The sequence below is a fragment of the Periplaneta americana genome, chromosome 11, assembly GCF_040183065.1.
Source record: "Periplaneta americana isolate PAMFEO1 chromosome 11, P.americana_PAMFEO1_priV1, whole genome shotgun sequence".
Taxonomy (NCBI): Eukaryota; Metazoa; Arthropoda; class Insecta; order Blattodea; family Blattidae; genus Periplaneta; species Periplaneta americana.
In genome coordinates this window covers 169015403-169038435 of record NC_091127.1, presented here as the reverse complement: position 1 = coordinate 169038435, position 23033 = coordinate 169015403, and the positions used below count along the sequence as shown (strand labels likewise).

General features: G+C 35.7%; 1 protein-coding gene across 2 annotated transcripts; it reads left to right on the top strand.

The window, feature by feature from the left end:
• The first annotated feature begins 5 nt into the window (after positions 1 to 5).
• On the top strand, positions 6 to 18746 carry LOC138709582 (8-oxo-dGDP phosphatase NUDT18-like). 2 transcript variants are annotated; one of them, XM_069840461.1, is made up of 6 exons: positions 6 to 139; positions 2248 to 2438; positions 6176 to 6296; positions 10103 to 10334; positions 13086 to 13191; positions 15530 to 18743. In XM_069840461.1, the coding sequence occupies exons 1-6, from the start codon at positions 34 to 36 to the stop codon at positions 15773 to 15775; spliced, it is 1002 nt and encodes a 333-aa protein (XP_069696562.1). In that variant the 5' UTR covers positions 6 to 33; the 3' UTR covers positions 15776 to 18743. The 2 variants fall into 2 exon arrangements, with proteins under 2 accessions (XP_069696562.1, XP_069696563.1); XM_069840462.1 differs by having other exon boundaries at positions 7 to 139; positions 2272 to 2438; positions 15530 to 18746.
• Positions 18747 to 23033: the final 4287 nt, after the last annotated feature.

The following is a 23033-nucleotide window of genomic DNA, read 5'->3' as shown; positions in this document are numbered from 1 at the left end:
TTGCCAAATTATAAATTACTTGTAGGTGATAAAATGGATCGTGTCGAAGAAAATATTAGAAGGATACTTGATGGTAGAGCAGTAGAAGAATCACAAGATCTGTGCGACTTCACGTTAAAGGATCAAAACGAAGCAACTGGTAATATAATATTCCGTTGAATTAATTTAATGTGTTCTGATTTTATATTCGAAGCTATGATTAATGCGTACTGTTTTCGTTCATATGTTGTCAATTTACTCTTAATTTGTTACTGTGGATGTAGTTCAGATTTTTTTGCGCTTGTGTACAACGTACACATTTTAATATTTCACGTTTTATATTAAAATTATAGTTTTTGAGTAAAAATTAAAGTTAAAGACTGCTGTTGAATATCAATTTTACGTTTATACAAACATTAAATGAAATGTTTGTATATAGTGAGAGTGAAATGTTTGTTGGAGATTTTTTGATGAGCCGAAGCTCGAAATTGTGGCCCTGAACCATCGGACCCCCCCCCCCCCGCTTTACTGTACAGTCGTGCGCACACTCTATATTATTATTATTTAAAATGAAATGTTTACAGTTTTTGGGCTGAATGTTGAAGCTAATAGTTGAATATCAATTCCAAGTTTAGGCCAACTTATACGAAAGCATTAAAATGAAATGTTGACAATTCTCCAGAACTACTACAGGAGACATCTCATTTCCCCTCACTACTAATTATTAATATAACAAGCGAGAGGCCCAGGACGAATTACTAGGGAAATGATTCAGTTCCCTCGTCCCATTTTCCTGGACCTCTGGATTGTTAGAGGCTTACATGGTAATAAGTAGGGGAGGTGGGGGCAGGCAACAACAGTGCATTAGATGCCTATACAGGTAAATATGAAACGATTTTTGTGTTGAAAGTATTTATGACTGTTAACTAAAACCACGTGTTTTATCACCATTTACATGTCATAGGAGGCAGTGAAGCAAAGAAAATTGTCTCCTTTAGTGTATATATATTATTAATGTACCGAAGTACATATGTTATTTCCATGCAGATATTCTGTGTCATCATACGATGAAAGAGTAATGGAACGGAGAAAAATTCTCTCTGGCGCCGGGATTTGAACCCGGGTTTTCAGCTCTATGTGCTGATGCTTTATCCACTAAGCCACACCGGATACCACCCCGGCGCCGGACAGAATCGTCTCAGTTTTAAGTTCCAACTCTTGGGTTCCCTCTAGTAGCCGCCCTCTGCACTATGTCATAGAGTCTATTAACGAAGGACTAAAGTCCACACATGTGCTGAGGTGCACTCGTTATGAGTGACTAGTTGGCCGGGATCCGACGGAATAAGCACCGTCTTAAATCAGTTCCCTCCAAGAGTTGGAACTTAAAACTGAGACGATTCTGTCCGGCGCCAGGGTGGTATCCGGTGTGGCTTAGTGGATAAAGCATCAGCACGTAGAGCTGAAAACCCGGGTTCAAATCCCGGTGCCGGAGAGAATTTTTCTCCGTTCCATTACTCATTCATCGTATGATGACGCAGAATATCTGCATGGAAATAACATATGTACTTCGGTACATTAATAATATATATATATGATATGCGTAAATCACTTGTAATTTAAGACGGCGCTTATTCCGTCGGATCCCAGCCAACTAGTCACTCATAACGAGTGCACCTCAGCACATGTGTGGACTTTAGTCCTTTGTTATTAGACATCTATGACATAGTGCAGAGGGCGGCCACTAGAGGGAACCCGAGAGTTGGAACTTAAAACTGAGACGATTCTGTCCGGCGCCGGGGTGGTATCCGGTGTGGCTTAGTGGCTAAAGCATCAGCACGTAGAGCTGAAAACCCGGGTTCAAATCCCGGCGCCGGAGAGAATTTTTCTCCGTTCCATTACTCTTTCATCCTTTAGTGTAGCTTTTCTGGAGAATTACCAAAATAATTAGGCCTATCTTAATACTATTTTTCTAGCTTTTGAACAGAACTTCTTCTTTCTATCACGTATTAAGCCTGGTGACCTGTTATGGTCTCACTCTTATCAGAACAGAACTGAAATAGTTAAATAAAAAAAAAAACTGTAGTGTAACTCCTTTGGTGTACTTCTTAAGATTTACTGTCCGTACATAACCAACATTGAATGAAATTCTGACTTACGCCTATGTTTCATGGATAACTAAATTAAGAAGTAAGCTAATGCAGGATATTCCATTTCTAAGATGTTTCTTGTGTAGTAAGTAAGTATTTGCTTAAATATTTTTCATGATAGTTGCAAAAGGCGTTGCACCTACAGCCTCTCCGAACTACAGACCTATTGTCAAGTCTACAGTAACATACATCGTAGTTGGTGCCCTTGTTAATGAAGATGGTGAGATACTAATGATGCAAGAAGCCAAGAGTTCATGTGCTGGAAAGTGGTACCTACCAGCTGGACGTATGGAACCGGGTGAAGACATAATGGTATGCATTCTAAATTTTGAACCAGGTGACATTAGAAAGTATTAAAATAAATTTAGTTTGGTAATTCTGGAGGACGACCATTTCACGATTTTCGATTTTTTTTTTTTTTTTTTCACAAACAACGATTTTATGTTCGATTTTTCGAAAGGTAATACAAAAGAAATTCGGAAACATAATTTCGATTGTATTTTATTTTATTTTTTTATTGGGTTATTTTACGACGCTGTATCAACATCTAGGTTATTTAGCATCTGAATGAAATGAAGGTGATAATGCCGGTGAAATGAGTCCGGGGTCCAGCACCGAAAGTTACCCAGCATTTGCTCATATTGGGTTGAGGGAAAACCCCGGAAAAAACCTCAACCAGGTAACTTGCCCCGACCGGGAATCGAACCTGGGCCACCTGGTTTCGCGGCCAGATGCGCTGATCGTTTCTCCACAGGTGTGGACTTTCGATTGTAACCTTACATAACTTATCACAACCTAAACTAATCGTGGCCAAGTTTTATTACCCTAGGGCCACTTCCAACGGACTCCTAACGAATATTCACACGTTTATCACTGGGATTGTGGCGCTGGAAATCAATTTAGAACACTTTTATCTCAGCCACGACACATTTCAATTTTTATTGTACAATATAAATGCAGTTATCACTACAATGACACAATAATTCTTGCAGATAACACAGAAACAACTTCGGAAACGTAATTAACAGAGTCGCAGTTTCACTTCACTTCCACTAGATGGACTCAGAATTCCAACAGACAATATGGTACAGGCATAGCAGGGATGCCAATATCGGCAAACGAAATGAAACTGTGAGGAATGTTACAACAGGTGTGCTAAACATTAGGAATGTTACAATAGATGTGTAGCACGTTAGGTTAGGTTAGGTTAGGTTAGGTGTGTAAGATAATATGAATGGTTACCACAGTTGGCGACACTGCAATCATTCTCCCACTCCACCTGAAATAACGTCACAACGACGAAATATGGCCGCCTTCTTCCTTCAAGTACAACGATTTTCCTATATAAGTAAGGAACCCATTTAGGGCGGGTTGGGTGGGACCCCAGCTCTCCCAGAGATGACATCGAGTTTCTACTACTCCACACTACAAAACTAACGTATTTTCAGTGTTTGTTTTTAATGTCCTATACTGGCAGTACATTAATAAAACTTCACCCTAATCTTAACTAAGCAAAGCTAACATAATCTAACATAACCTTGTAAAGTTATGTTAGCTTAGGTTAGTTTAGCTTGCGTTAGTTAGGTTTGTTTTAGGTTAGGTTAGTATAGTTTAGTTTAGGTTGTGATAGGTTATGTTAGGTTACAGTCGAAATTACGGTATGCGTTTCCGAAATTTTTTTCTATTACCTTTCGAAAATCGAACATATAATCATAGTTTGTGAAGAAAAAGAAAGTACGAAAATCGTGAAGTGGTCTTCCTCCAGAATTACCTTTAGTTTCATTTATGTGTTAGTATTGAAAGAAAATTTGCTGTGATTTGGAAAGATATATTATATTGGACTGTCAATGTTGTGTTGTATGGGCGTTCAATTTTAGGTGATGAAGACTAGAAAGCATGCTATATTAATGGGAAACATGCATGATATGCTAGACTCTAGGAAGCACAATAGACCTCAGGTTGCGGTGCTTGGCTGGTTGTACCACTCTTCTCCATTTACGCTTATTCTAGTCATTCTGCACATATTTTTAATTATTTACATGGAACTACATTCTATGATTCTCAATTAGGAGTGAAGGGTATATGGTTTGATCAAAATATTATTGTCTCCTGTATATATATTTTTTCTGTGGTATTTTACCACATTGCAATGGTTTACCGCCATACTCATTAACACAGTTTTGCTGAGTGTGCTACTCCTTTGGATAGGTGGCTGGTCTATTGTAGGGAGATGATAGAATGATAGATGAGAAATAGAAATAAAGGGGTAAAGAGGATTGGGAAGGAGTGTGATCGTTGCCCTTGAAATTAATACTTCAGCATTTGTCTGGAGGAACTTGGAAAATTATGAAAAATTGAAGTCAGGCTAGTCGGCCCCTGGGATCGAACCTATTTTAATTGTTATTTTTGTGACGACGTGAAGACAGGTTGAAACGTCATAAGTGACACCAATAAGGCTTTACTTATGAGGCAGATAAGCCAGGAGATAATGAGTTAGTGGAGCCAGTCTCTTTCCCTCTATTGCATACATCAGACTAGTAACTTATTTCACTACTTTCAATGATAGAGTTCTCTGGAATAAATTATGAGACATAACAGAAGATAAGAGATACCCCATACATTTGATGAAAGTTATTCAGGACTTTTATAGAAACACGAAATTAAAACTTGATTATGGTATTTCAAAGAAAGATCACTGTCTTACTCCGACAACCTATTGTGTACTGTTGTCGTTTTTTATACCAGTGTCGTTCCTTAAGGTTAGGTTACGAAAGGTTAGATGAAGTAATAGTGGCCAACTTTACATGTTCTTACGAGAAATTTTCGCACATTTCTAATATTATCTAAATAAATCGAAATATAAAAATTGGAGATTTATCCTTCGAAGAGGTGGAAAAATTCAAATATCTTGGAGCAGCAGTAACAAATATAAATGACACTCGAGAGGAAATTAAACGCAGAATAAATATGGGAAATGCCTGTTATTATTCGGTTGAGAAGCTTTTGAGATCTAGTCTGCTGTCAAAAAATCTGAAAGTTAGAATTTATAAAACAGTTATATTACCGGTTGTTCTTTATGGTTGTGAAACTTGGACACTCACTTTGAGAGAGGAACAGAGATTAAAGGTGTTTGAGAATAAGGTTCTTAGGAAAATATTTGGGGCTAAGAGGGATGAAGTTACAGGAGAATGGAGAAAGTTACACAACGCAGAGCTGCACGCAATGTATTCTTCACCTGACATAATTAGGACCATTAAATCCAAACGCTTGAGATGGGTAGGGCATGTAGCACGTATGGGCGAATCCAGAAATGCATATAGAGTGTTAGTTGGGAGGCCAGCGGGGAAAAAGACCTTTGGGGAGACCGAGACATAGATGGGAAGATAATATTAAAACGGATTTGAAGGAGGTGGGATATGATGGTAGAGACTGGATTAATCTTGCTCAGAATAGGGACCAATGGCGGGCTTATGTGAGGACAGCAATGAACCTCTGGGTTCCTTAAAAGCCAGTAAGTAAGTAAGTAAGTAAGAAGCAAAAGTAGTGGTATACATACAGGATTCGTCAGGGAAATGGGGAATTTTAAAGTACGTGATACACGAGTATAGTAGCTGCTATCGTTATGTTATTGAAGCCATGCTATTTACGCAGCACTGAACGATTAGTCATCATGGAGCAGTGGAGTGTTGGACAGTGTGCATTTGCAATCAGAGTGTTAAAAATAAAAACTGTTACGAGGCTGCTAGAAGAGAATTTCTTAGGCATTTCAATTTTGGACGCCATAATGGTGTGGCTAGTGCTCATGCCATCAACATTGATTGCAAATTTTGAGACCACAGGATCAGCCATGAAAAGAAAGCCACTTGGTGGAACAAAAACTGTTCTTGAATTGCTTGCAAATGCACGCTGTGCACTGTTCCACAGCTCAATGGTGCTGCGTAAATGGCATAGCTTCGATAATATAACAACAGATGCCTTCTTCATTTTACAACACTTTCTAAGATTCTGTATTCTAGTGCTAATGCATTGTGTATGATTTATATCCATAGGAAGGAGTAAAGAGAGAAGTTTTGGAAGAGACTGGTTTGGAGATGGAACCTACTACTTTGCTTATGGTGGAATGCGCATTTGGTGCTTGGTTTCGTTTCGTCATAACAGGAAACGTAACAGGTACATTTTGTAGTGTTTTAGTTTTGAGACATTACCACAGTCAACCTTTTTTGACTGACGATACTGTTATTGCAAGTTATCTTGAACCTTACATCCCCTAAGTCTGTCTTTGGAACTGCTCGGTACGGCATGTACTCATCAACGTAACGGCATGGCAAGGATGCCCCTCCCTCGGGTAACGTGACTCCTTTCAGAAAACGTTGGTTCTTTCACTTCACGGCTCTCTACTGTAAAAGAACTTGGTTCAATACAGACATCATCTCACGACACTCTGGTTTTGAGAGGAGAACATGGTTTCGTAGCAGGTTTTAATTAACCTGTAATGAGTAAGTATTTAAATACAATCGTTTGTACACTCCTCCTCTCTCATCCGAGCTGGGGACCGGCAATGGCGGAGTTACTAAAGCTATTTCTATATATTATCTAGACCTACATGACTTACACCTACGGCTGATATGTACATATTCCTATAACAATATTTTACAGGCTTATTATTTGAATTTATATTAATTTACAATTATACACAATCCATATCCCTATCATTGCTGCCATCATCGTCATCGTCTTCATCGCTAGATCCAAAATTAATTATTATTTCGTCAATGGCATCATCCATTTGGAATTATCTTCTTAATCGTAGGTACTACTTTCTGAACAAGATAGAATTCTTCGATTGTATCCCGAATGACATGTTGATCGAAGTCGTCCACTTCAACTTTACACAAGTCCTAATTCTGGAATGAAATAGTATGTTTTGCAGAACTATAACAAAATAATAACTTACAACAGTAATTCATTATGTCGCTCACAGTACACACACACACACACTATTGTACATAACTATTATAGCAATAATTTCTAAACATTGCATACCTATTTTCCCAGAGTAGTGTGAGGTTCAATCAGTTATAATTCAATATTATTCTTAATTCTCTTCACGGAACTAATACTTTTGCCGGAGTATTTAGCCGCTCTCTCATATTCCTTATCAAGAGGTTCCAGCAAACATTTGTTTAATTTTTCCTCCTCACAACACTTAATTATATTTGCAATAATTCCTCTTCTCCGCTGTGCATAACAGCATCACTTTTTCTCCGTGGTGGTATGAATTCACCATAATTACTACCCTGTGGTTGCTGCTTCATGTTAACACTACTGGTACGCAGTGAAGGAAATACAGTAGTTCTATGTTTTTGACAAGAGATTATGCTGCGGAGCATGCACAAACAACTCGGTTGGCTCCACCCACGTTACACGCTTCCTTCCCTCTGCCCCCACTCAGGAAGTTCAAGATAACTTGCAATAACAGTACACTTCACTGAACGCCCATGATATCTCGACACACTTATTTTTTTATTAAAAATAGTGATATAATAATTTGTTTTTATTAAAAATAGTGCTTTTCTTCTGGAGAAAAAGGTGGTGGAACTCTGTGTAGAATATTTTATAGCAGGCGGGGAGATGATTACTGTTCACTGCACGGGAATTTTGTCGTTTTTAACCTCCTTTTTTGTCCTCCTTCCTTTCGAAGTCTAAGCGGTAATTAAAAAAAATATTAAAAACATAGTTATTCACACATCTTTCGGTTCCATGATGAAAAATGTAACAAAAAGGTGCCGGAATGCCGTTCCAAAACGTTTCGTCAGAAAAGAGCACTAATAATTTCTATGTAGTGTTGGATATACAGTGTTGTAAATAGGTCTATGTTAACATGCAAAAAAAAAAAAAAAAAAGCAACTTGAGAACTTGAGTGGCATTAGAAAAAAAAATCTCAACCTTCTATTCTGAATGTCTGATAAAAGATTTTTATTATCGTTTTTGAAAATTCACCTATTTAAATTAATGTGAAGTCTGCACTTAGTGAGTTGCATAAACTTTTTCTATACTGTATGTGGCCTTATGGTTGACAGGCCAACACGTAAATCATCTTCAAGATGCAGCAGTCTGTTATTTTGTTTATAGTTCATATTTTCTTGGTAGAAAATGCTGATTCATATAAGTATGATGTTGAAAGCGGCAGTTCTAAATGTCTTTTTAGTTTATTTGGCACCATCGACTGATTTGAGAAAGCATTTCCGCGTGTAAGACACGCGGGATTTTGTTTATATTCATCTCCACGCCACGTAAAACCATATTGCTAGTATTCATCATTATAATATTTACGAAACGCAGTACGTTTTTGTGAACCCTGACGGGACCTTTCGCTCACATTATTTGAATTAGCACTGCTGTCATCTAACCCAGAACTTAATTCAGTTTGAATTTTTTTAATTAAAAATTTGTCCATAAAAAATCTAAATAAAGCACTTTTGATAAAATAATTGCACTATCACCCACTCACGCATGTATATATTGAAACTGGCCAATATGTTCTGACGATTCTAAACTCTGTTTATTATTAAGCGGGAAGAGTAAACGAATTACGAAGGATTGTTGCAGGTGTTCACTTTCATTCGGATTATCGCCAGGCAGAAAAATTAAACTGAGCATTGTTGCAGATGTTTACGTTTCATTGGTAAAGTCTGTCTCAAAATAAAATGTACCATATCAAAGACTTCTTTTAAAAAAATGCGTTTAATGGCTGTGTGGATGGCATAAAATTTAGTTTTCAATTCCAAAATTTCGCGACACACTGCATGGGGCTGCGTGACATACCAGTTGGAAACCACTGGTGTAGTATATACAGTCACGAACTTCAATATGTAGGGAATATGCATCCATTGACAGTTGAACTTGCTAGTTGCTAGCCACCAGGATTGTTACTGTCACCTTCACTGACACCTTCCCCAGCGAATAGGGATTATAAAGAATGGACACTGAGCGAATTTTCCTGTGTTTTGTTTCTCTGTGGGCCAGCGTTTAGTTCCACTTTCAAGCGCTAGAGGTTAGTGTAATCGAGCATATGCTAAGATAATAATTGAGAATAGAGTTGAGACACAGGATCCAAACATCGCCTACCTTATTGCATAATCCAGTAACGCTTTGCATCAAATAAATTCAAGTTAACAGTTTTTCCTTATTTCTCAGTAACGAACTAGTTGTAATAATAATTTTTTATATTTCAGATATAATAAATTATATCATAAAATAATATAATACATTATAAAATTATGTATCAAATTCGTTTAATATTTGTATGTAATATAATATAGGTATATGGTTTTACTTCTCATAAGAGTTTTGTTTTTCCATTTTCAGTGCTATCAAATCATTACATATTTTAATTGTTGTTGGGGTCAACGTCTCAACTCTCATTATAAAGGAACTCTAGAGTCTAGACATTACAGTTAATGACGGATTTATTATTTTATGGATCCAATTTATTTTATTTGAGTACATAATGTACCTAGATGTATTAATTATGTGTTATATTTCTGCTGTGTCGACTGATAGCTGGTGTGATGTCAGTGCCAACTCTAGGGAGAAAGCAGAATCTCACGCTCTAGCTGGCTTGAAGGTCATTGAAATCAGTCCGGCTACATCAAAGGTACCGACGCGAAGTGTCCATTCTTTATAATCCCTATTCACTGCCTTCCCTAGCAGATGACAAAATATATTGTACTTTCATTATCGTGTTCTTTTGGTGATTAGAAGGCTGTGGACCAGGGAGATATTTAAGTCGATTTGTTGCCATTCTTTTCCAACAGAGGTCGCCATAAGTTTAGCTTAAAAATTTGCGTAAATGTTGCGGAATTATGTAGTTTATCACAGACAGAATTGAGTTGGTAGATGTAAAGTGTTCAAAATTTGTGCGAGTAGATTAATATTGTGTTTTGATTACATGATATTTTTTTCTTTACATGTAGGTGGAGTTCTTAAAACACCGAAAGATGCTGATTCTGAATCTCTTCAAGCTAAATGGATAAAAGATCTGAGTGAATTGAATCTCCGTGCTGATGACATTCATAACATAATAGAACGAGCCAGAAGTTATCATGCAAGGAAAAACGAGCCTTGGCATGCCTGTGTTCTGCCAGCACTTTACCCACACAAGAAACTCCTACTCCGGGTTGTTGTCTGTATAAGAAAAAGGAGCAAGTATGTATTACTGTTATGGGATTGTTAGGTTATGGTCATTTTATCAACAGTAATCTCATTAGAAGTTTTGATTTATCTAGAGAAAATCAAAACTCCAGTGGGAATTAATTGGCTGTTAAACGATTAGAAGAAAGCATATAAAGATTAGAAGTAACGAAGTACTCCAATACAATAAAATATTGATTGGCTTACGAAAATACAACTGTCTTCAAATGTATTATTGTACCATCTCAACATTACGCTAGATGGCAGTAGTGTTTTGTGATTATGTTTTCTTGTTATCAGTTGTGCCAACTATGGAATCTTCATTGAACTCTGTGGATGTTACTAGTCAAGAAGGCTTTGTTGATTCAGTTTCATTTTTATTAAAACATTTGCATTCCACTTCAATCATCCTGATCCCAGTAATCAACGTCACTTGACAAATGATTTTCAATAAATCTTAGTATTAAACAATCTCTGATACATGACTATCCATAATATCATATAGCAGAAGCTATAACAAACATAACCTAAGTAATATAAACAAGTGTTAGAAAAGTTTTAATTAGGGATGATTAAATAAACAAGAAACGTTTTAATTAACGATGATGAAATAAAAAATAAACATGAATAATTTTAAAAGAAACAATTATTGAAAGTACAATTGTCAAATTTGAATGTTTTAGTGATTGGTGGTTCAGTTGATGTTATATTGGACGTGTGTGTTAAAGAAATGGAACTCGCTGATGTAGTACATGGTGTATCCCTCAACTTATTCAGAATTTCCAAATGGTGCTCTTCATATATGACTAGTGATCTTTATTAATTCTTGTTCTTGAATGCCAATGCGAGTCATATTTGAAAGTGCTGTGCATCGACTGGAGTGGTCTGTAATTTTCTGTTTTTTACATCCAGACCAGTGCAGTTTGAAATGTTGGCAAACAGAAACAAATGCTAGGGTAGTGATAAAAATAAACAAATGCTAGGGACGCGATAAAATTAAACAAATTCTAGGGACGCGATAAAATTGTGCGATAAGCAGCCATGATTGGTTGAAAGACGTCCTTTCGCACCGTTTTATTGGTCAAAAGTAGTGTGACATAGTAAAAGTGTAATAGTCAGAGAAAACCTTGAGGTACATTTTAATATAAGAACAGGTTTTTGGAATTAGAAATTTGTGGAAGGCATTTAAATTTATCTCTAGTGTAATGACAGAGGAATTTGAATAAAAGGAATTGAAATATCCATAGTTCTGCGTGAATCAATATTTCTTTATACAGGGCTTTCATTTCAAAAGTTCCCAGTCTAAATAACTTATTATTTATATTGAATTCAATTTAAACAAAAAACACGTCAATTTAGATATTGAGGGGAAGTCTGAAACCAGGCTTAATTGCATTTAAGATTTCATCACCCAGCCACCTCCACTTTTAAATTTCAAATGGCACCCCTATATTTTTATACTTAAGAATTTAAAAGAAAACTTACAAATTAAACCAAACCCTTTAACTCTATTAAATATAGAATATAATCTAAATTTAACAGAAGAAATACTGAAATCACAAGTAAACACTGAAATACTGAAACAATTGTCTTTAGAGACAATTAATATTAGGTACCCTCCACAAAACTGGCTTCATTTATACACCGACGGAGCCTTGATCTCCAGAGAACAAGGTGCCAGTGCAGGTGTTACGTGCTGTCTCTTCTCCCTTTATAGATCTCTTGGATATGGAACAACAAGTTTTGATGGTGAAATCATTGCAATAAGTGAAAGTCTCAGGAATCTTCTATGCCACATCAATAAATTTAAGAATGCAGTTATATTGTCAGACTCCAAAGCAGCTATTCTATCAATAGTCTCTAAACACACACCTTCATCTCAAACAGCAGAAATAACTAAAATGCTCTCTCAATTAATATCACTCAATAAAAGAATTGTATTCCAATGGATACCATCCCATTGTGGAATCCTGGGAAACGAGAATGCAGATGCTTTAGCAGAGAAGGGCAGCACTGCTACTTACAGGCCTGTTACTAAATCTCCGTATTACTCTGTGAAGAGATTTATTAAATCTACATACTTAGACTTCAAGAAACAAAATTTGATAACTCAATCCCAAGGGAAAAAATGGAACTCACTGCATCAAAATCCACAGTTAATTCCCGATTTACCACGAAAATCGTCTGTAGCTGCATTTAGATTGGCAACAGGCTATGATTGTTTAGCCAAACACCTGCATAGAATTGGAATATATCAGTCCCCTAACTGCCCATTGTGCAACTCAAACCAAGAAATGGATTCGGAACACCTCAAAATCTGTGCTTCAGTGGCTGGTCATGATAATATCTTTGAAAAATATTGGAGTGCAAGAGGTCAAATGACTTTATTGTCAAACGCCTGGCATTAGAAAACAACAACAACATTTTTATACTTAAATATGAAAGAGCATTCAATTGTTTATACACCTTATTCATTTGTTTTCGCATCTTTTGTTTTCTACCGTCGCCTGGCAACCTATATTTTTGTTATTATTGGTTGATTGTAGAATGAAAACACAGCTTATTTCGTGTAATTTCCTAAATTTAATCAATAAGGATGATTTATGTTCTCTCTTGAAGGGTATACATCATTTTAAAATTATTTAATATACAAACACAACTATTACATGAAACGCTTAATAAGTTTTTGTATCTTTATTCTCTTCAGCTCTAATCAACAATAACAACAATCATGACATATTTATCATGACATATTTTACTTTTCAGCAATCGTGTTCATATACTTCTGTCTGAAAAGACTGAAGTTCACTTACCGATATGTGAAATCAATCCAACTAGAAATCTTCACTCAACTCTTAAGAAGTTCATGACTGTAAGTTTCTTGTAATGTAACTAAATAGTCTTTAATGGATTCACAATGTGGTATGTTTATGTAACTGATATTCGCAATACTATTGGCTATGAACAGTTAATGATGTTGGTATATTAGCAGTTAGCTTGTGGTGAAAAAAAAAAAGAGCTATCGGACAATGACCAAAGCAATCCAATTTATTTTAAAACTTGATTTATCATTACAAATACATATAGAAATGTCTGCTACATTGTCTGTGTGTCACATCTTGTATAATTTCTGAGGTACCCATTGCAGCTTATAATATGTAACTAGTTTGTTTTTAGCAATTCGTAGACAATACAGATACATAGTAGCTGAAATAGAGGATTTTAAGGGTAGTGGGTTGCACTATTTTCGCTTATAAATATGAATATATAAAATTTTTTTTTCCTCTGTTTCTATCAAACACGGACTAATGTCCGTCAGAGAAATGGATGTTAAAACTGTGCAGTACTTGTAAACCTCTAGCAGTCATTGTTGTCGTAAATAAATATTTGAATAAAAGACAATAAATAATTTCAATAATTGAACAATGCGTTCACTTTTTTTTACAGTGTTCATAAATTTAATGATTAAAATGTTGTTAAAATGCATTGATTAAAACAGTTGTATATAAATTGTCCATACAACTGTTTTGAACCATCTATATATATAATTTGAACTGGTAATGGAAATTACAGGAAAGCGGCTGAATGGATTTTAATAAATGACCCCTCATTTTGAAGCTTGGAACTCAATGTTTTTCAGAAAAATAGTAGTTTTCAGTGAAATGTTAATTTTTCAACATAATTTTCCTATTTTCCAAAATCCATCTGTCTTCAGTTTTGAGAACTAGCTAATTGCATTTCAGAATAAAACAAAAGACACACTACAGTAAACAATATTACACGAAGGCCATGATCTGCAAGAATGCTGATATATTTAGAGCTTAAATTAAATTGGTTATTAAAAACTTAACTTACTAAAAATAATTTACAGGTTCGATTCTGTGGTGTGTAATTTTCTGGGTACAGCTGTGTATTGGATATTAAAAACTACAAAACTTGAGGTGGTTTGATGACATTATTACCATTAGAAATGAAATATTGTAGTTAATGCCATGATGTGACTATTTTTCATTAATTATACATATTAATGCTATATTGATGATATGAAAGCGAAACATTTTGGGGTTATATAGGCAGATGTAGAGAATAACTTAAATTAGATTTTTATTTCTATATTTTACTGAGTGGCGGCTATATAGTATATATAGTATATGTTACTGAAAGCTATAAAACTTACGTAAGATAATAATATTATTAAAAATCAAATATTTTTATAGTTATTAATCAAATGGGGTTGGGTCTTTTTCATATATTTAATGGCGGTGTGGTGTAGATATTTATAGTCCGACCATCGGATCTGTGCCCCCGTAAGATATGCGAACTGAACCTTAATTCCTTTTCAGCCTCGGCAATTCATTTCTCTCCCTGTATTCCTATTTCTCTTTTTTCTATCCCTCTCTCTTTCTCTCCCCCACTACTCACAATTTTGAGCCTTCTTGCGGGACAGTTTATTTGCACTTGCAGTCCAGTGTTGTCAACTCAACATGAATACTGTAGCACGGAGTGGTGAAAGAAATATTATTAAGCAAGTAATAGCATTTTGCATAAGTCCATCAGCGTCATCAGACCTACTTAAATTAAATTATGAATAAGCAATAGTTAACCTTACAGTATTATAAGCAATATTCAAGAGATATGACACTGTTTGACGGAAGTTTGGCAACATCCCTATTCGGCAAGGTTCGTGGCCTGCTATTTGACGTAGTGGGAGAGAAACGGGTGGAATGGAGTGAGTACAGGCGTTAACTTTTCCAAGAACGACGACAGCGCTGAAGGGGCATAGATCCGATAGTCCAACAATATATGCGTGGTTCTCAGTATTGGCTCGAGAGAGAGTATCTTTCATTATTATGGAAGCAAATAAATTTGAAATTGTCTGGTATTCTTCATTGAAAATAAATCTGAAAATTGTTTATTTGAACATCTAATGAACTTAGTTTGCAGGATTTGCTGCACAAGCCACTAGTTGTATTTAACAGCAGTTTAATAAATAAGTTCATTGTTATAGATCCGGTCACTGCATACAGGTAACTTCTTTCAGCTAATGTGCCCATCAGGGTCCAACATCTATGACCTAAGAACCAATGACAAGCTTGTCAAGAATGATTGTAAAAATCCGCGTGTCAGTTTTTATTGTGTGTAGGGGTAAGAACGGATATAAGACAATCAAATGATGATTAAGAATTTAATTTTTTGCTGTTGACTTTCAGGAAATATTCGGTGCTGATCTTCCGCCGCACAAACCACATGGAATATTGTCCATAGAACACAATGGAAAGCCTGAGGCAACAAATGACGGTTTGTGCCTTACTGTCCTTGTTTCTTTCCGAAAGCCTCTGGAAGAAGTGGGCATCATCGACAAATACACTTGGCTGGAAGTGTCCAAGCAGCTGGGAGACGAATTACTTGAAAGGCTTCCCAAGAATATGGCCGTACCTTTACATGTATTACGATAAAAAGATTCACTGTGTAAGAAAAATTACCGGTATGATTATTCAGTATTATCCATTTGATCTCATTTGTTACTGATCTGCACAATCAGGTATTAGTGTACAACTTTTATATGTTATGCATGAATCTTGCTTTGCATAACATTTATAAATTATTTTCAAGAAAATGTTTAAATAGATATGAATAGGCCTAACATATTTTATTTTAATTGTATAACCTTTTATTAACTTTTTTATGGTATGCAATAAATATTATTTAAAAGTATATGGCTTATGTCATAATAACCAGGACAGCAAATATTACATTTCGTATTTAAGGCCTTCAGAGTATCTCATGTGTAATAGGAATTTTTATCTTTGAAAAACATGAATGTTTCATTGTTGATATATCATGTCAATATATGTAGGATAAATTCAAATTCAAATGTACACAATAACTCCCAAATTTAAACTACTAGTATGGTCCGTCTGCAAAAACAAGTGATATTTGAATTATATTACTCTTGTCTTCGATGGATAGTTGAGATAAAATGGATAATACTACTCATCTTTTTCATAAATATTCATTTCCAACTAATGATGTAACATTCGCTCTCTTTTACATTTCTTGACATTGGAGATGGAATATATTTTTTAACTGCGTTATAGTTGAAAATAAATAAGATCTTTATATAATTTTCAAATTGTTGATGATGTAGCTATATATAAATATGTGCACTATTTTTAAGATTGAATCAAACACTGAAAAGAAGACAGTTCTTTGATGTGAAGCATTTCATGACACTTTCCATTATCTAGTCTTTTTCTTTTCTCTTCTTAATATAATTGAGAAAATAGTTATATTATATATAGGTAGTCTTTTTAATATTATTGGTACATAGAACAGTAGGGTATTTATGCAGATAGATGGTCTTTCCAGACACATATTTTTTATGCTGAGTATTTAGCACATTGACTGTGTAGTTAGCAGAACAGTGACCGTTTCAGCTATTCATATAACACACTAACCACATAATTTGAAACTCTGAACTCTCTCTTTATATACAGGGTGATCCACGAAAAGTTGTCCCATACTCTAGGATCTGATTTCTGACATCATTGTGATGAGAATATGTCATATTTTAAAAATTGAATGAGTTACACCCTCCTGAATGTTAAACATAAACGTGGAAATTATTAAGGCTTAAGCATTTAAATTATTTTATGCTCGACCATGCCGAAATGTACTAATTATACACCTGGTAGCAGTCCTTTAATGGACCTCATTAAAGTACAGGTCTTCAGCCAATGATAACTCAGCTTACATGTGTTCAGCCAATGACAAGTCAGCTTTGTACCGTTATAAAACCGCAAGTATCGATTATTCTCGGATATGCAATCGAAAGAGAATTAGCGAAAAGTCACAGAGGCTGGAAATCCAATACTGTCGCAGAAGGTTATGTTCTGTTACTATAATAATTAGCGTTAATTGTAAATAATATTCAAATAAATTCAATTTGTCATCTCGTTTTTCAATGTCTAATTCAATAAACAAGGTTATAATATTATAATATTATCAAGTTTAACGGGACTACGTCAAGGCCAATGACATTATTGTTCCTCGGAAAAAATCAATACTTTCGCGTCTGTGCACATCTCACAATTCACGACCTAGAACAAGGTCACTTCCGATCTTGTCAGATACAAATAAAATGTATACATCTGTATACCGGTAATTTCAAGTTAGAAATATGGTCGAGCATAAAAAGTCGTATGAAACTCGCCTGTAATGGTAATTAAGAAGCTCGTATGAAAATTATGAAACTCGCTTGTGCTCGTTTCATAAATATCCATACTCGATTCTTAATTACTGTCATTATAGGCTCGTTGCATAGTGTACTATACGAGAATGCTACAGAGTGTATTATAAATTCATTAAAGAACATTCATGTTATTACTCACCTGAAAAGTCCACACCTGTGGAGTAACGGCTAGCACGTCTGGCCGCGAAACCAGGTGGCCCGGGTTCGATTCCCGGTCGGGGCAAGTTAACTGGTTGAGGTTTTTTCCGGGGTTTTCCCTCAACCCAATATGAGCAAATGCTGGGTAACTTTCGGTGCTGGACTCCGGACTCAATTCACCGTCATTATCACCTTCATATCATTCAGATGCTAAATAACCTGAGATGTTGTTACAGCGTCGTAAAATAACTTACTTAAAATAACCTCACCTGAAAAATCTGTATTAAACCTGTTTTCAAGGACTCCACCTTCTGCAGCAATACATGAAGTCGCCCAAGTGTGAACTGTGCATTAGAGATGGGATAAACTGTTCTTTTTAGGGAACAGTTTCGACTGTAACTGTTTCATGAACGAAACTGTTCCAAAATAACAGTTTCAAAGAAACAGTTTCATAAGAACATGTTTACAACATCAGTGCCAAGTGTTTCAACTGTTTCAACCTCTCATCTGCTTCGGGAACATGTTTCAAGGCCCTTGAATAGTCTTTAAATCAGCTGTTCAGTGTATTATGACAACGAAAGATAGTTTTCGTAGGTTATTGTTAAGGGTACAGTAAATAACTACAATGCAAAATGAATCGATTTTAGTAAAAATAATGCATATAACCCTAGGAGAGTTTAATAACGATGACATTAGCCGCTGATATTTTTCGCGGTGTATTAATAATTAACACTATGTCAGGGCACCATGAACATATTCTCCGTCAATGGACAGCTAATAATTAGGAGATTTATTAGGGAATTTGATTCGTACAATTAAATTACGCGATCCTACATAGGCTACTGTTACACGAAGGCCGTGTGGAACATGGATATTATATCTACTTTCGATTGGAGGTCAATGATAGCGCTACACATGCCCTTTGCAGACAGGAAAGAAGAGGAAAACTGTTTAGAAATTGAATTGTTTATCTTATGGAACTATGTGGAACGTTGAAGTCATCACTGGAGCAGTGTAACACTCTTTGGAACAGTTGGAACAGGTTATATCACGAAACAGTTTTAATTGTGAAACAGTTTCAAATAAACTGTTCCAGTTTTTTTTACCCATCTCTACTGTGCGTGCCACATTCTCTAACTTCTGTTGTTCCTCGGTTGCTAGGTGATTTTGCTTTGTGTTACCGGTGTTGTATTATCTCTAACCTTGACTCTGATGTTACGAGACTCTGCTATCAGCTGTACTGTAATGCACATAGCTCCAGACATCCAGAGAGAGAGAAGTTCACAAGGATGCATTTTACGGAAGGAAGAACTACAGTAGTGTGCAAATTAATCTGAACACGACATATTTTTACATTTTCTGTCATTGTTGGCCTCACAGCTGCTCATAACGCTTTCATTGACATCTGTAGTACGTGTAATTCCATTGTTGAAGGTCTATCATTATTTTTTTATAATATGTGACATTTTGCCTGTCGTTTTGTACTTATAAGCATTTCAGTTGTGTTGAAGACTTAATACTGCAATCCTGTGTACATTCTGTCGTCTTCACAAACGGATACAACTCCACGAAAACGGTCTAAAATTATAACATTAGCAGAGCATTCTTCTATGACACAGAGGCAAATTGCTGCAGAATGTCACATCGGTTTGGCTACTGTTAATTCGATCATAAAACGATACAGGGAGACTGGATCCATCACACCCCAGAAAAAAGGAAACTGTGGCCGGAAAAGGAAGATTTCACCTGCAGATGATCATTTAATTGTCAGGAAAAGTAAATTAAATCCTAGACTAACTGCTGTCGACTTAACCCGCGAGTTAATGGCTACCACTGGGGCGAATATTCACGTCACAACAGTTCGGCGTAGGCTTTTGGAAGCTGGACGAAGGGCTCGTAAGCCTATTAAGAAGCAACTGCTAACCCCTTTTATGTGCAAAAAACGCTTAATGTGGGCAAAATTACATCAATACTGGACAGTGAATGACTGAAAGAATGTACTTTTTTCCGATGAGTCTCATTTCGAGGTCCACGGCCACCGTGTTTCTTACGTACGGAAAGGATCCGAAAAAGTAACAGCAGCTCATCTCCAACAAGCACCCAAGCACCAAGTAATGTTTTGGGGTTGTTTTACACATGAAGGGCCTGGAGCATTAATACCCATCAAGGGAATGATGAATTCTGACAAATATATTCACTTATTGGAAACCAGAATCGTACCCCAGCTGCAAAAAAAATTTCCGGATGGTAGAGGTGTGTTCCAACAAGACCTGGCACCATGCCATATGTCTCGAAAAACTACAGAATTCTTCAACAAGAAGAATATTCAGGTACTCCCCTGGCCAGGCAACTCACCCGACATCAACCCCATTGAGAACTTGTGGTCAATTTGCAAAAGAAGAATGCAAAAAATTGATTGTTCTACAAAGGAGAAGATGATTTCTGCCCTCATTGGTGTATGGTTTCGCGATGAAGAAATGAAGAATATTTGTGGGAAATTAGTGGAATCCATGCCAAATCATCTCAGAGCTGTTATTAGGAACAAGGGAGGCCACATAGATTACTGAGGTATGTCTTAGATCCTTTTTTTTATCCCGTTTGAGTGTTTTTGCATACGTAATTACGTTGTTCGGATTAATTTGCACGCTACTGTATTCAAAATTGGACACATGTATATACGAACTTTTTTCTCCACAGTGATGTCAGGAATCAGATCCTAGAGTATGGCACAATTTTCATGAATCACTATATATCTTGGCTAGAGGTATCCAAAAAGACACACACGTCTTAACATCTGTAGGGTTTATTAAAATTAATTTTCCTCTATATTGATTGTGCATAGTAATACAGTAAGCTTTTATGTATCTTGATACACTTTAAAATGCGGACATCATTTGTAGCTCGACAGATATCAAAACAATACTCAAGATCTTGCCAACCGTTTATTAGCAATTGAGGCAGTATTATTGGCGTAACTACTTTAATGATAGATATGCTGTTTTAGATCGTCCAAATTTCGAACTTCCCTCTTGTACACAGCAACTTTAAAGTCCCATGCAGAAAAGTTCAGTTGTGTCATATCTGAGGATGTAGATGGCCAGACAATTTGCCACCTTTTAAAGTCCAATTTTTCTGGAAAAGTTTCATTAAAAAACGTGGTAACTACGAAATACTAATGACCTTGAAAGTGTGACATTACCTTAGAAAATATAATAAATAGCTCTCAGATTATAAGCTGTTATTTATGTACACCTCTATTCCAGACACTGTATATATAGTTTCTCTCAGTCCACACCTGTGGAGTAACGGTCAGCGTGTCTGGCTGCGAAGCCAGGTGGCCTGGGTTCGAATCCCGGTTGGGGCAAGTTACCTGGTTGAGGTTTTTCCCGGGGTTTTCCCTCAACCCATTACGAGCAAATGCTGGGTAACGTTCGGTATTGGACCCCGGACTCATTTCACCGTATTATCACCTTCATTTCATTCAGATGCTAAATAACCTTAGATGTTGATACAGCGTCGTAAAATAACCCAATAAAATAAATAAATAAATATAGTTTCTCATTATACAAGGTGCATAAGTAGGTATACACAATCGATAATGGACCAATCAGGCAGTTAAATTGATGTCGATTGTAGATTGATGTCATGTAACTGCAAGTGGTATGTAGTCCTTATGCATCCCCTGCATAAAGATACTGCAAAGGACGATTTTGAAATTACGTTAGATAACACAAGTAAAGTTAACAAAATTTAGTCCAAAAAATTGTTTAAAAATTATAGCATATAATTAAAAAGTACTATCAGATCTGATGAAAAATAAACTTAATAAAATCGGTAAATGAAATGCAATGAATATAAAACAAAATAACAGAACTTTAAAATATCGCCCAAGTGCATAGGAGGACCAGAATTGCATAATATTTTGTCTAAACCTGTGCTAATTAAAAATTCGAAGATTGTTGCAAAACACGTAAAATATATAATGAAGTATGTATTGTCTTTGTGCCACTTATTTTTTCCTCATATTTTATTTTCTCAGCTTGGTGGCTGAATGAATTACAAATTTAGCATATAACCACTAGATGGGGATGCTTGGATGAATGACGTAAGACAAATGCCCTCCATTAGTAAAAATGAAAAAAAAAAAAAATCATCTTCTTTAATGGTTGTTTTCTATGTAACAAAATTTCGTTTGACTTCGATAAAGTAATTATAGTTAAATAATAATAAAATTATTTTTATTATACAGAACATTGAGAGAGATATGGCATGTTTCCACATTTTTTCTTTTAATGAATGCTGAAATGGTGACTTCTTCTTACAGAAAGGTGACTTATATTACTGTGTTTCAAATAGATAATTAGACAGCTATAGAGATACATTGCCCTGGACTGATTTCTGATACAGCTGTGTAACACTTTTTGAAATAGTGAGGCTTCAGTTATCATCAAAACTTGTTTTTAAAAATCCGTTTCTTTAACCCACTTGGAATTAAGGACGGTGTTTGAAATATGTATTATAATGTCAGTTTAACAAAGGAAGAGATAAACCCGCAGTAGGTTTGTGTGGAAAAATAACACTTGAAAATAACAAAATAAATTCATTAAAAATTCCACATTAAAGCCTCTGAGATTTATACGATACAATTATTATTTTTAAAGAGAAACGGTAGCAATTGCGGTTTTTTTTCAAAATATGTTTGAATACATTTCGCGTGAAACATAGAAAACAACACCATTTCGAAGGTTTAAGATATATCTTTGTGAGACTAATCCACTTTTGTTTCTCGTCATCTTTCCTGGTTTTTTCTGACTTTCTGCACTTCTTTTTTCTTCTGTTCTTTACATGGAAGTGTAGAATATCCCTCCCCCACTCTTGTATTTATTTTAGTCACTTCCATTACATGTAATAGCTATTTTTACTCCTAGTTTTATTTATTATACCACTTAATATATACAAGGGTTGTTACGAAATTAATACCTCTATTTTCTGTGTGTTGACCTATAATGTCTGATCTACGTAAAGATTATTTTTTTTTTGGTCCTACAGAATGTCCGAGTCTAATGTTAGTGGCGTTGTAATAAAAGTTGAACCTTCACGCTGATGTTCTGTTAGTTTGATTGTCGTGTGACAAATAGTGGCAGTAGGACAGTCTATCAAAATGGCATCTGACATAGAGGTGTGTAAGAAACAGATGTGTTATTGAATTCCTCACTTCCGAACAAATTGCACTCATTGATATCCATCGACACTTGCTAAAGGTGTACGGAGACCATACAGTGGATGCAAGCACAGTGAGACAATGGTAGTGGATTTCAACAGTG

Coding starts and splice junctions, on each gene's coding strand:
- LOC138709582 (XM_069840461.1), top strand. CDS start 34: ATGGATCGTGTCGAAGAAAATATTAGAAGGATACTTGATGGTAGAGCA. Junction 140..2,247: donor GGATCAAAACGAAGCAACTG/GTAATATAATAT, acceptor TTTTCATGATAG/TTGCAAAAGGCGTTGCACCT. Junction 2,439..6,175: donor AACCGGGTGAAGACATAATG/GTATGCATTCTA, acceptor TTATATCCATAG/GAAGGAGTAAAGAGAGAAGT.